This window comes from Saccostrea cucullata, unplaced genomic scaffold (genome assembly GCF_032062105.1).
Source record: "Saccostrea cucullata isolate Sc308-1 unplaced genomic scaffold, CSIRO_AGI_Scuc_v1 ctg837, whole genome shotgun sequence".
Classification (NCBI taxonomy): domain Eukaryota; kingdom Metazoa; phylum Mollusca; class Bivalvia; order Ostreida; family Ostreidae; genus Saccostrea; species Saccostrea cuccullata.
In genome coordinates this window covers 275,047-290,555 of record NW_026929710.1, presented here as the reverse complement: position 1 = coordinate 290,555, position 15,509 = coordinate 275,047, and the positions used below count along the sequence as shown (strand labels likewise).

General features: G+C 37.4%; 2 protein-coding genes across 2 annotated transcripts in view; one reads left to right on the top strand and one right to left on the bottom strand.

Annotated features, from left to right (window-relative positions):
• LOC134281958 (uncharacterized) overlaps positions 1 to 5,503 on the top strand; it is a 44,561-nt gene extending 39,058 nt beyond the window's left edge. Inside the window, exons 8-10 of the mRNA XM_062764399.1 lie at positions 2,475 to 2,753; positions 3,216 to 3,413; positions 5,263 to 5,503. Coding sequence (XP_062620383.1) covers positions 2,475 to 2,753; positions 3,216 to 3,413; positions 5,263 to 5,417 — 632 coding nt within the window. The 3' untranslated portion in view covers positions 5,418 to 5,503. The remainder of the gene's footprint in view (positions 1 to 2,474; positions 2,754 to 3,215; positions 3,414 to 5,262) is intronic.
• A 4,150-nt stretch (positions 5,504 to 9,653) lies between these two features.
• On the bottom strand, positions 9,654 to 14,952 carry LOC134281956 (kyphoscoliosis peptidase-like). Its single transcript, XM_062764397.1, has 2 exons — positions 14,751 to 14,952; positions 9,654 to 10,462 (listed from the first exon to the last, which is right to left on the bottom strand). The coding sequence occupies exons 1-2, from the start codon at positions 14,862 to 14,864 to the stop codon at positions 9,929 to 9,931; spliced, it is 648 nt and encodes a 215-aa protein (XP_062620381.1). The 5' UTR covers positions 14,865 to 14,952; the 3' UTR covers positions 9,654 to 9,928.
• Between the last annotated feature and the right edge of the window lie 557 nt (positions 14,953 to 15,509).

Below are 15,509 nucleotides of genomic sequence, written 5' to 3'. Positions count from 1 at the left end.
TAGGGTAGGGTGGTTGTTGTTTTCTTCAAGAACAACTTATACGTGCATTGAAATAACCCCTTATTTTAGTTTAATTAAATGTTGAGCTAAATATTTATACCCTAAAAGAGCTACCGTACATAGCTCTAGTGTAAAAGTCAGCGTCAACTGTAAAAGTCAGCGCTTCTCGTAAATGTCCATTAGTAGATCCAAGATGTTCTCTCCTCTGGTCGGGATATCTACTACTTGTTGCAGGTTTAGGTCGGCAGTCATCTGCATGAAGGCGTTGTTTATTTCCCTTGATGTTTGGGAACCATTGATTACATATTTATCCCAGTCGATGTCTGGCAGGTTGAAATCACCTCCTAGTATGAAGATGTTATTCTTGTGTTGAGAGCGCAGCTCACTTATATTATGTATAACTTTATCTGTTGTATGCTGATCTTGCCTATTTGGTGGACGGTAGAGGCATGATAAAATCACTTTCTTTCGGGGGCTTATGTTGATGCTACCCGAAATAAGTTCCGAGTCCCCACTGGTGTGAAGGTGATTCAGGCCGAGTTCAGTTGTAGCAGCTATAAGAACCCCACCATGTGCATCCCCTTCGCGGTCTCTACGTATTACATCATACCCAAGTTCAGGAGGGAATACCTCAGATGTACATATCTTATCACTCAGCCAAGTCTCAGTCCCAAGGATAACATCGGGTTTCGTTGATTCAATCATGACTTGGAGATCGTTGCGTTTGTTTTTGACACTCTGGAAGTTGGTAACAAGAATACGTAGGTTCTGCCGTGTGTTCCCTCGTTGTTGTTGTTTTGGCTGCTTTGTTGGTGGTTGGGGGGATGATGTTGCCATAGGTTCCCCGATGCTGGTATTTGATAAGCTGCTGTAGTTTGGATCTGCATTGCTAGCATCTCCTGTAGACAAAACTGAAAAGGTGTTGCTATCAGCAGAGTCAATTAAATCAAACAATACAGTAGAGTGATTTGGGGCATTACAAACTACACAGTACCATGAGACAGACTTATTGGATAGGAATAAATATTCCTCTGAATCTACCCCATGTGCAGGGCGCATGGTACCAATGATTTGCATTCATCACATGCAATGGCTCTTTGTCCCCAGTCGCACGGTTTATCGCATATAGGACACATATAGCTTGAGTTAGAGGGGCCGGGGTTTGTTTCTACTCCTCCAATCACTAATAACATAGATAGAAAGTCTGAGGTATTACAAACCACACATGGCTGGAATTTCCTCTGTCGCGATGTGTTTATAGACCAATAGTAAATACAGGTGTTTGCACAGATCTGACTGGACTGTTGGAGGGAGAATGAAAATTCCTTAGACACATAGATGTTTTGTGTCTTGCGTTGGTAATGTATAGTTTTACTTACCACAAAAGTCATAAAACATATAGTAATCAAAAGGTGTTTCATTATGGTTAGTCTACATTTGCCGCTCAACCGGAAGTAGAAATATTCTATTGTCAATAATCAGCTTAGCTGTAAAAAAGCCCAAAATTGGTGGATCCATGATTTCCCATGACGATGGAGTGAAGAAAGTTAATATTAGGAAGTCCCAATTGATCCTCACAAATTCAGGCCTGTGGGATCAGTCAGAAAATGTGAAATTTTATAAAATTTCAAGAGAGTTGAGAAGAAGCGTCCTGTTTTACCGAGCATGCGCAGATCTGCACTCTTGCACACTTGTGCCATAGAATAAATGTTTAGTTTGTATATAAAAGTATATGTAAAAGAGAGAAAATCGGATCTGCCAATGAATATGTAAATGCGATATGCAGAATTAAAAGCGCGATTTGATAATGAATGGTATATTTTAATTCGAATAGGGCGATTATTCTACGGGCAAGTTACCTAAGGTGCGAACTTTCTAGTCTCGTTCAACCAGACGCTCGGCTGTCTCCGTGAACTCCGACCAGCAGACCTCTGGGTGGTCGGAGATTTACGGAGACAGCCGAGGGTCTGGTTGAACGAGACTACGAACTTTCTGGCATTCTCGCGCAAGCGTAGCCTGTCGTTTGCCCAGGGCATCCGGTTTAACTTCGCTTATATATTTACTGCGTGGACCTCATGGTCCACGCAATGAATTAAATCTTTAAAAATCTTCTTTGCTCCTGGGTATTAAAAAACTAATTAAGTACATAGTTATGATGAGCAAGAGTGCCTCTACCAAAATTGTGAAATACATGGCCCCAGGTATTAAGTAAACAAACTAAGTAATTGCTAAGTGTATAGTTATGATTAGCAATGGTGCCTCTTTCAAAATTGTGAATGCCATAACATCTAGCTTAAAACATGAACCAAATTCAATAATTTGAAAGTTGTTGCATGATGCTCAGGTGACCTACAAGGCCCATGGGCCTTTTGTTATATTAAATTCCAAATTTTTCATTGCAAGTTTGATTGAAAAAAATTTTACAGGATATTGAAATTTGTTCTTTATTAACTTCATATTTAAAATCTTTGGAGGCTTTGGAGTAGCAGAAATAAAAATCCATGAAGCAAAGAAAAGTGAGAAGAGACGAGTCACAGTGAACTGTAGAATAGAGAAGAAGTACGTTGACGACGTGACAGAAGTGCTGGGGATCTTCATCTTCTACCAGCCGCTGTGGATGGTACCCCAGGCTCGCGTTCTCCTGGCAGGGCTGACAGAGACGCAAATGTGGACAGATCCCTATAACATCCGAATGGTCCCCCAGTTGGCAAAGATGCTGAAGGCGAAAGATGCGAGTGGCAACTTGGGGCTAGGTTAATACATTTGACAGGATATTAGTATCCTTTGATAACACGATAATAAAATTGTGAAATGTTTTTTTTTTTTTTTTTTTTTTTTTTGTGGTCGGTACTCGATACAATGGTCTTTTCAGTAAATACAGAATATCACAAAGACAAAGACAAATTCTGATGAACTTTTTTCATGCTTATTATATGGCCATTATTTACACACTGTATTGTCTTAGGATTTTTCTGTTTTTATTTCCCCGATCATGCAAGGAGTGCACTTGGCGGGTTTGTCTGGTCGGCAATGGATGCTTACTCCTTCATGACACCTGATCCCACCTCTAATGTTTCTAATGTTTTATAGTCCCATGCTGTCTCATGTCTTTCAAGCTTAAATATTGTTCATTTTCTCCAAGTTTCCTAATAAGATATTTAACAAATGTTATAATAAGTATCTGGAATACTAATACACTCCATTCATGTGTTTAGGTAAAGAAGCAAACTTTACTGTAAACATTCCTCTCGACGAATGCGATGCCCTTCCGGGAAACTTCCAGTGTGCAATGGCGGCTAAAGTGGAAGGACAAGCAAAGCATCCGGACCATAAACATTCAGAAATAGAGACAGAAATAATTCGAGCTGTTTTCAAACTGCAAAGATTAGCAGTAGCAAAACGTACGAAAAAATGTAAGAAAAATTTATATACAGGTCATAAAAGTTTATATATTAAAAACTTGTCATCTTCACCATCAGTTATTTTGTTACCGTTTAGTCTTAAGGAGGCTCATTACACCACTTTTTGATGACGTACTAAGCAAAAAATAAACCTCCATTGTTTCGACCATTTTACTCTGGGGACAAACTGTATAGGTACTTTTATAATATGACCCTGACCTTTAAAACGCTTTAAAAATAGATGAAACATGCGATGTTATGAACAGTGACACAGTAAAAACAAAGTAACGAATTCATTATGCATAAACCAAAAAGGATTTCTTTTAAGCCGAAACAAAAGAAAACAACAGCCAAATCTTCGCCAAACAAGTAATGTGCAAATTCATTGAGAAGCAGTGAGCTCTATCAATGACATGTTTGTTATGAGGAAATTCGAGTTAAAATCTACAACCTTGTTAAAATTAAAAAATGTTATTTCCTTGTACTATTTACTGTGTTGGTTTTTAGCTCTACTGGTCAGAGACCAGAATCTGAAATTTTCACTTCGTTAAAACATTCTTCGTTCAATTTGTCTCATGCAATTCATCGAAATACATTAATTTCCTTGTCTCTTCAGAACTCATTTTCTTAATATTTTATGCACAGATTAAAAATATAATGACATTAAATGTTTTAGGAGAAAACTATTTATTTCTAATAAAATTAATGTTAGGTATTTTGGGGTATTTTCATTGTGTGTACTTGTCTAAAGAAGATGTCCATCATCTGACAGTGAAAGTTCTGAAATTCTGGTAATAATAAACTTGAAATAAAACATTTCACTAAAATTAGAAAAAAAAGTTTTTAAAAAATCTCTAAAAAATATTTATGATATCAGTACCTCCATTTGGATATTTGACATCTACATTTAAGTGGTAATGTAATGAAATTTAAATTAAACTGTGGATGTAATGAGCCACCTTAATGCATTATTTACGTCATAATTATATGGAAGCATCTGCAGGTGGTGTCGATTCAGGTTAGTTCAAATCATGAACCCCGGGGTAGGGTCGGGCTACAGTGGATGATCATAATGAAATTTAAATTAAACTGTGGATGTAATGAGCCACCTTAATGCATAATTTACGTCATAATTATATGGAAGCATCTGCAGGTGATGTCGATTCAGGTTAGTTCAAATCATGAACCCCGGGGTAGGGTCGGGCTACAGTGGATGATCAAGGTTTTACATAAGAATGTACATGTATAGAGAAAATCTTTAAAAATCTTCTCAAGAAAAACAAAGCCATGATTGGACATACTTATACGGAATCATCCACAGGTGATGAAGATTCAAGTTTATTCAAATCATGACCCCCGGGGAAGGGTGGGCCTCAATGATCGATCAAAGTTTTACATGGGAATATTTAGTATAATAAACAGGGACCTGACGTTACTTATTTTTATTTTAATAAGAAAAAATACCCATACCTAATAATAAACGAAAAAATAAGTAACGTAGCTGCCTCTGGATAAATCTTCAAAAAACTTCTCGATAACAGCAAAGCTATGATTGGTCATATTTATATGGAAGCAACCTCATGTGGTGTTGATTCAAGTTTGTCCAAATCATGATCGGGGGGGGGGGGGGGGGGGGAGTAGGGCCACAATTAAAGTCCAAACTCATAGAAAAAATTCAGCTAATAAAAATGTGTACGCATACGTTTTTAGTGTAGATTCAATTTTGTTCAAATCATATTCCTTCTCCTAAAACTATACACTGTTTTTCGGTGTGGTTTTATCTCGCCATTGCTTTAGGTGAGATATGTGACACCAGGGCCTCTTGTTGTTTTTAATTATCAAAACTTCTTTTTATTTGAAGGCAATTTTAAACTAAAGGCTGATGCATCTGTGTCGATGACTAAAATGTCATCGAACTGGGACTGGAGTGCGTTGAAAAGAGCTGACGGAATTAGTATAAGTCCAGCCGTCTACTGGATGATGGCTGCAGTTATGTTAGTAAGGATCACCTGTTAAAACGTGAAACATAATTTACTGATTAAGTTGAAAGTGTCGTCAGCAAGTGAAGAAAGTTATGCTTTAATGAAACACTGAGAAATTCCTTCTTTTGTATTTATTTCATTCACTACATGTACATTGATTAAAAGGTTTATCTATATATAAAATACAGTGTACGTGGTAACTGTCTTGAAATATAAGCAATATTTGGGCGAGGGTAAGAAAACTTGATAGAGGGCGAGGCTTGCCGGAGCCCTCAAGATTACGTTTTCGACCCAAGACCAAATATCGCTTATATTTCAAGACAGTTATCATGTAGTTTGTTTATCCAGCAACATATTTTTTTTTTTACATTTGAACGTCCAAAACTTGCTATTTTCGACAGATTTGGGCACATCCCTGCAGTTGAAACTATGACCATGATGACGCCATGGCGTATATACATGACGTCACCATGCTTTTAGAACGTCGGAATAGCTTTATTATACCTGACGTCACAATGCTTTTAGAACGTCGGAATACATGTACGAGGCTTAATTAGGACAGTGACCGGATAAAGCTTTGCTTTATTAGGTTACCTTTATTAGGTCAATACAAGGGGTAGTTGCAGGATAAACTTCATTATTCGATCACATGGAATTTTCAATTTTTTTTAAATACACCATGTCTCAGCCTCAAAATCATATATGTATGCAAACTATGGGTTACATAGATCGATATCGACCGAAGGATGAGCACACTAACAATGCCGCTGTTACATGATGCTACGATGACAATGTCGCTGTTACATGATGCTACAATGACAATGTCGCTGTTACATGATGCTACGTTGACAATGTCGCTGTTACATGATGCTACGATGACCATGTCGCTGTTACATGATGCTACAATGACAATGCCGCTGTTACATGATGCTACGATGACAATGCCGATGTAACATGATGCTACAATGACAACGCCGCTGTTACATGATGCTACGATGACAATGCCGATATAACATGATGCTATAATGACAATGCCGATATAACATGATGCTACGGTGACAATGCCGATGTAACATGATGCTACGGTGACAATGCCGCTGTAACATGATGCTACGGTGACAATGCCGATGTAACGATGCTACAATGACAATGCCGATGTAACCTGATGCTACGATGACAATGCCACTGTTACATGACGCTGCGGTGACAATGCCGATGTAACGATGCTACAATGACAATGCCGATGTAACCTGATGCTACGGTGACAATGCCGATGTAACCTGATGCTACAATGACAACGCCGCTGTTACACGATGCTACGGTGACAATGCCTATGTAACATGATGCTACAGTGATAATGCCGCTGTAACATGATGCTACGATGACAATGCCGCTGTAACATGATGCTACAGTGACAATGCTGCTGTTACGTGATGCTACGGTGACAATGCCGATGTAAGATGATTCTACGGTGACAATGCCGATGTTACTTGATGCTACAATGACAATGCCGATGTAACATGATTCTACGGTGACAATGCCGATGTTATATGATGCTACAATGACAATGCCGATATAACATGATGCTACGGTGGCAATGCCGATGTAACCTGATACGGTGACAATGCCGATGTAACCTGATGCTACAATGACAACGCCGCTGTTACACGATGCTACGGTGACAATGCCTATGTAACATGATGCTACGATGACAATACCGATGTAACATGATGTTACAATGACAATGCCGATGTAACATGATGCTACGGTTACAATGCCGATGTAACATGATGCTACGGTGACAATGCCGATCTAACATGATTCTACAGTGACAATGCCGATGGAACATGATGCTACAGTGATAATGCCGCTGTAACATGATGCTACGGTGACAATGCCGATGTTTTATGATGCTACAATGACAATGCCGCTGTTACATGATGCTACGGTGACAATGCCGATGTAAGATGATTCTACGATGACAATGCCGATGTTACATGATGCTACAATGACAATGCCGATGTAACATGATGCTACAGTGATAATGCCGCTGTAACATGATGCTACAGTGATAATGCCGCTGTAACATGATGCTACGATGACAATGCCGATGTAACATGATGCTTCTGTGACAATGTCGCTGTAACATGATGCTACAATGACAATGCCGATGTAAGATGATTCTACGGTGACAATGCCGATGTTATATGATGCTACAATGACAATGCCGCTGTAACATGATGCTACAGTGATAATGCCGCTGTAACATGATGCTACGGTGACAATGCCGATGTAACGATGCTACAATGACAATGCCGATGTAACATAATGCTACGGTGACAATGCCGATGTAACATGATGCTACAGTGACAATGCCGATGTAACATGATGCTACAATGACAATGCCGATGGAACATGATGCTTCTGTGACAATGCCGATGTAACATGATGCTACAATGACAATGCCGATGGAACATGATGCTTCTGTGACAATGCTGATGTAACATGATGCTACAATGACAATGCCGATGTAACATGATGCTACGATAACGCGAAGGTGCGATGGCGAGGTGACGATGAATAGATTGCATGGTAACATGCTTACAATGGTACTAATGTGCGAAATAACAAAAATGTATACTGCATTATCGTCATCATACCACAGTCGTCGCACCGTCGTCATTTCATCGCTTTTGATCTACTAGTATCGTTTAAATTTCACTGCGTTGCTTCATTACTAAATCCTCATCATTGCCAGTGCTTTATCGCGTTATCAAATCAAAGTTCTAATGCGCAGTGAGAATTTAAGTATAATACTATCCGGATTCATGGGCCAGGTTTTCCTTATCACATTATCAGGTATGGAATGAGCACACGACGCGATGGTGATGACATTGGTACGATAATGATGAAGAGACGTTCAACATCGCTCTATGGCACTATGATCATTGAGTTTACTCCGTCGCGTCATCATCATCGCACCAAAACTCTGTTGTCCCAACGTCGATTGGATTCTATGCATGTATGATGCTAATTTTTTCTCCGTTCCCTCTCCCTTTTTGTATGTCGCCTTTGATAAGTCTCTTTTCTTCTCATCTATTTTTGTCGCCTGTGGTATTACTAGGTAAATTATTGACAAACAAGTTGATGAAACTTCAAACAAGAATGTCATGATCAGCAGTATCGTTTGATAGTCATCATTTTGTAAGTTCTATGGTCGATACAATGGTCTTGTCAGCAAGTTCAATCTATCAATGATTAAGTCAGATGTTGACAGATTTATTTTACTCGAATTGTTAAGCCCCTATTTATACACTGAATTGTCGACGAATTTTTCCGTTATTTCCTCCCGATTATGAAAAGGAGCAGACGGCATTTGACCGGTCGGCAGAGGGTGTTCACTCCTCCATGACATCCAATTCCATTTTTGATGTTATAGTGGTCAGTGTTTGTTGTTGTATTGTTTAGTTGACCTTTTAGCTAATTCGTTATCGCCATATTTCATTGTAGTCGATTTCAATTTCAATCCAAAAGTAGTGCTTTGTTGCATTCTGCTAAAAAATTAATTTAATCAAAATCATTTACCAGTATTTATGTAAATTGACAATTTTTCTGTAAATTAGGTCCATTATCAGCTTAGTTTGGACTTTCAGTAAGGCGTGGCATTCTTGACGTTGCCTAGTAATTAGCTTCTGAAGTTTACACAGCTTTCTTTAACTGTTGAAATATACATAGGATGGAAATTCGTCCGAATGTAAAGTGGTGTAGTAAATAGCCAATTAAAAGTTTTCTCACGACACAGAGGTGGGGCATAAGTCGTCTCATCGTTGTCAACAACAATTTAAAGTTCCTGATGTTATTACTTTCTTAACTAATGAGAATCTACTAGTATTCACCATTATGTAGCGCCGAGAATGCCACACCCTGCTGAAAGTCCAAACTAAGGTGAAAATCGTCCCAAAACATGACCAAAGTTATCTTCACTGTGGACTTTTATGAGGAATATTTTGATGCCTTCATAACGATTGTACATACTGTTTTTGAAATCTTTCATTTCAAAATTTTATAACTATGAATCAAGCTTTTTATCACTTTATTCCGACATGTAGGCGGTAAATCGGCGCGGACTGTTTTATCTCCAAAATTTTATGCCACGCATGATTCTGCTGATATTACGAGATTAGGTGTCGATAACCGACATGACAGAAATATATCACAGTGATGTATTTCAATTTTGTCCTTCTATTTTTAAGCATTAAAAATCCATAAATAATGTGTGTTTTAAGAGATTTTATTGCATTGTAAAGCTGCAGGGTGTACGTTTTTGTTAATCATAAAGCCATAAAAATGTTAGCACAAGAGAATGTTAGAAACTAGCTAAACAGTGCTTAAAATGTCATAAATCTGCGTAAACCCAGATTCCAATTGATATGCTTATTTCTTATAAAATCTATTGAAAAAAATTATAATTCTAATAATTTACTCTACAACGTATGTAAGGTGTCTATGAATTTGGAAAAGAAGTCTATCTCCAATGAACCGTGTTCACAAATTGTACTCTAGGAGAGTTGAATATTTGGTTTCTTCTCCCCCATAATTCACGTTTAATGTCACGCGAGAGTCTTTCGTGATTTGAACGGGTCCTTCCCACACGTCACTTCCGGAGTTTTTAAGCTGAGTCCATGTATCATTAACAGTAACCGCTACCGCTTTAGCTTTGGGTACAGTCGCCTTAAAATTGACAGTCCCGTTGTTATTGGCGATTGTAAGCGGCTCATACAAATAACAGCCTTCTTTCCATTGAGCGTATTGTTTGGGGAACGGTTGTACTGGTTTCGGGGCCCGGGTACAGTTGATCAGGTAGTTGTAAACTCCCGGAAGTGTCTTACTTTCGTCGCTAACGGGGAGGGCGTAGATCTGTAACTTGTAATAGCCTGGGTTGGGCATCTGGACGATATAGCTCACCACGTCCCCCTGGGTCTGGGTGAAGAGGAGATTAGAATAGTCTTTGGTTGAGCTGCACTCTATCAGGTTCCCAGTGACCTTGACCGGTTGACCCATGCGAAATTTGACCTCTATCTGGAAATAGAAAATATCAAAGTTTGAAGGAAGAGCAAGGATATGATTAATGAGCCTTTAAGATGTGTAGAGCTTTTTAATTAAAGCTACATGAAGTTGGTTTTGCTTTTGATAAATTTGAAAAGATTCGTCAGTCGTGGGTGTTTTTGTTATCTCTATTTTTTAACTTGAGATGCTTTTTTCTTCTATTTTTCATTTTCATTTATCAGTAAAGCTGTTGGAATCAGATCAGCTAAGTCTAATCACCAACAAGCTTTTTAGATAACCCCACGTTTAATCATATTACTGACCAATTCAACACTTGTGAGCAGTTTTCCTTTCTGGACATTACCCGTGCTACAAGTGGCTCAATAAGATAACGGCCTTAACATGTTTTCATCTCGCGCAAATGCACGCCGATTTTTTGTGAGAAGAAAAAAATCTACTTTTACATTAAACATTTGTAGAACTTTTACTAAGATGTGTAATGACAAGAATGATAAATTCCCAATCTTGGAGAATGGACAATACTTGAAACTTACTAAGAAATGGGGGAGAGGGTGTTCACTGTTTTATAAATTATTTTAGAAGCGGGATTTAAACAGAAGCGAAACACTGTGAAACCTGTGTAAAAGCTCAAACAGAAAAAGGGCATCTTTTTCTGTGAAATATCTAAAACTGTTCATATTTTGGTTAAATTGTTTTAAGGAAAATGTTAACAGTTTGAATCCTTACGCTAAGAGAAAAGAGTTCCATTGTCATGAATCATAATCGCCAAAACAACCCAAACAGAGTTCATTTTGTCTGCTTGGAATATTATTAGCCTTTACTCCGTTTGTTTTAGATTGACCCCTAAGGATTAGAAAAACTTTTCTCGTGAACTTTTTGTTTAAAATTCAAAGATAAGAACGCGGATATAGACAATAAGTGACATCCTCAGATAATCAAAATTATGACTGCATGCTCTCTCTGTATCATTGGCACTGAGGCACATCTCACAAGAATGGTAGTAAATTAAATATACGCCAGGTCAAAATGACTAGAAATGAAAATATAATTCATGGTCTGCATCTGTCAGTTCTACATGTGGGCGAGACTTCGCCAGAGATCGCCCCAGATAGCGGTTTGTTTTGATTATCATAGACGACCCGACAGAGATATATTTTTCCTATACACAGAGATAATTCGGTCGTGATTTGTATCTTTTTTTATCGCTGGAATCAGTTTAATGGTTTCAGAAATAGAACTCTTTTTTTTTGCCCTCCATGTCAGATCTTTAAGTTAGAGATGTTTAATGAAATCTAATGTAGACCTATATATCTGAGACCTTTTAATCGTAGAGAGTTCCCGCAAAATGTGCACGTTACGTGTATGTTATGTCTATTGGAGGGCTTATTAGTGAAATATTGTAGGTTGTGAAATTTTTATTGATTTATTGATTGTTATTGCAATAAAGACACAATGCTTCATATAGAATCACATTTTTGTCAACCTTAATAAAAGTCATGTAATACGAGATCACGTGACCCTATCCACATGCATCAGTTTTCTATCATTCGACATCTCAAAAAGGAAGCCGTACGTTTTGCATAGAAATTGAATCTACGCGAAATAAAAGAGTGCAGAAAATGGCACGTCAAAAGTCACGCTTTAAATCAAACAAAAGAGAGTACATGTAATCTGAAGGTGTTTCTGTATAGTACACAAGTATAATTCAGATAATTGTAAAGCATCAAATCTTTAAGAAAAGCAGAAAATAATTACTACAAAGGATGTCATGTGTTAGTTTGAATTCTAAAATTAGTTTCATAACTGTATGAAAATCTAAAAATAAAATACAGTTGAGAATTCTATAAAATCATAAACTTTATTTACAATTTTTGACCTTGCCTTTTTTTGTACTCGATTAGTAATTAGGGTTGTAAAATTCATCACATCTTTACTGAAATTGATAGAGTATTGTGTATATATCCGACATGTATGAGATACATGTATATACGAAGAAAATGAGGAATAGCTTTACACTATTTTTGTGAATGTACATTTAGTGCAACATATTGTATGAGGGTAAATGTTCTATCTTTGTCATTACGCAGTGAATAGAGAAAAAATTGAAATAATCAATTTTCTTGTTTCGTGTGTAAACTCTAAGGTTAACACTTCAGCAAAATGTAATTGTCGACATTCTTTTGCTATGACCTGATAAAACGTAATCCTCTGTACATAGTAATTTTAATATTTGTTTGATAGCATGAATGTTGAAGGCAATTATTTAAATCAATATGAGGTACTCAGAGCTATGAGATATCACAGATAGAATGCTAGAATGCCCTAATATGCTTTATTATAATTATTCCTCTTCCATTGACACAGGTTGGGACAATAAGCCCCCCCCCCCCTCGTCAGATTTGTTTGTTAGTCAACCCCACGTGCACCTGGTTTTCAGAACTTTTTGACTGAACACTTGCTGATTTTTTGGCATGCGAGTGTACCTTGATGAGTGAATGATCAAGTTTGTATTTTTTTTTTCTCTATATACTTCGGTAGTTTTTGGTGGATTGTGGCCATTTTTTTTTTTAAATTTTTGACTAAGGGGAACCAAATTACACATTTCGGTAGGGGACTTGTAAATGAATGTTTCTGCAACGAATGCTTGTCGAAGACTACCAGGTACATTTCTTTACGATACTTGTCGTCTAAATTCTCCATAAATTTTGATTCACCTCCCCATAAAATCGCGTTATCGCTTAAAAATATGGCAAAGTAAAACAGTAAACATGGACAATCTTCCCTCTCTCTTTATTATTGCGCAGGTAACTCTTCTGCGTGGGTTGCTTAACTGCAGAGATTTGAAGGGAATTTAAAGACTGAAAGTTCGATGTCTTTTTTATTAAGATTTTCGCCGTTAATGTGGGGTTAAGTGTTTTAATTAACCGCTCGCTTTGATAATTTTACAATTGATGAAGGCTTGTATTCATTGCGCTACACAGTCTCAGCAACGAAAGCGTAATGGTGCCACTTGGACACTTAATTTTTTTAATTAGTTTCTACGCTTTGATCTGTAAAATTTACACTTTAATTCGTAAATTTTACACTTTAAATTGTATAAAATTTACAGTTAAAAGTATAAAATTTACAGATATACACACTGGAAACAACTGTTTTATCCGTATAGAAAATCAAACACAAAATTATTGTTAGCTATTCTGGGAAGAACGTTCACTAGTGGCAAAATATATGTAGGAAGTAAATACGACTAAGGGGAAACGAAAAATGCCAACAATTGCGCCCCTGTTATTTTCGTGATTAGAAATCTGTCAAACAACTGTATTCCTTGTTTCGTCTGACGAGGAAAAAAATTCTGATTTCTTCTCTTTTTTTATCATTACGAGGGAGCTCTATTTCTGCTCTCACATCACTTTCCAGATGAAGTTCGGCGAGTAAAGAACTGCACCATCATAAAGTACATTTATAAATAAAACTTCAAAGGGCCGACCAGAAGATGCGAACTAAATCGTTCTTTATAGAATCACTTGTGTCTCAAATGAAAAGAACTGGAAAATGAGCGGCGGATCGAGTGCGGCATTAATTATAATGCGGTGCGATGCCTGCTATATCGTGCTGATTCCGCAATACTTCACTGTGTAAAAATAGGTATCATTTTAATTAAAACACTAAGATTGTTGCATAAGATGATAGTTAGCAGGATTTAGGAAGGTTTTACAAGGCTCTCAGCTGTTAACAACAAATAAATTAACGATAAAGGCGAGTGTATCTGATGGTTTGCGGGAACCGCCGAGCTTTCCCGCCGCAGATCTCACCAAATCAAGGCGATATATCACTTATAACCTCGTAAACGGAATCCTCTCTCTCTCTCTCTCTCTCTCTCTGTGGGAGTTTCCAATTAATAATTCGTAACATTTTGTCTGAATTTGAGGAAGTCCCACACAGAAATGACACAGGTGATACTGGTGTAATATTACCTGTCAATCTCGCTATTTGGTTTCTAAACATTTTTATTGATTTTTCAATACACATCCCCATCTGTCGTTATTAAACTGAACAAACAAGATCGACCAAAAGCCGGGGACCTGTAGACATGGCCGAGGATTATTTCCAATTTTTTTGTTTATCTCGGAAAAAAGTTTCTTTTTAAATATTTACTTCTCAATTTCTGAAATAAATATCTTCATTCTGCAGGTCTAAGCGATTTTTCGCGTGCACTTTTGAAAGAAAAAAAAAATTACACTGCATTGTGCAAAAAAAGATTTTTTTAAAGAAAATTATTAAAAATAAAATAAAGATGTACCTCATTGTTGTCCGCAGTGATTTCTGGCTCGTTGTGACTGAGTGTACTCAGTTTGAATTCGGAAAATTTGGGCTGAGGACCCAGGTACCCGCGGGGAAGTTCTGGCTTAGACATCCTGACAGACAGACACACACAGAGTGAACACTAAAATAAGGGGAAAAGGGAACCACACACGGTCGGACGACAAGGAGACGACTGGAGGAGTAGACGTCGATTAACAAGCTAGAGGATTTTTTAAACCCGTTCAAGTGGGGAGCCAATGAGAGGAGGGGGCGATAAGAGGGGGCATCTATCACTGATAGAAATCTACATGCTTTTGACAGGCGGATCTAAACGGGCGTCTTGTCATTTCTTAAGAAATATACTCTTTGATAATAGATTTTCTTTGTTATTATTAAACTTAACTGTATTATAATTTTAAATACATGTAGTATATAAGTTTTTTGAAGATCCACCTTTACTTTTGTTTTATGTGTATTTTGGAGATGCTTGACTATACACAAGATACATACAGTGATATATAGGCGGGTGATTCATCGATTCCGTATGATAAGGTCCCAGTGGGAGCTACAAGAGTGACATGCTTAAAAATCATTTATTTTACCGTAAATGAAACATCTTATCTTCATTTTGGCATCGACATATTAAAATTTTCTTTTTGAGAAAGATGGATGATTTCCTTGAAAATTCTGAAACACAAGCTGACATTTTGCTTATCAGGTGACACATAAGCCGGGGTTTGGATCCGCGCCTTTCAAG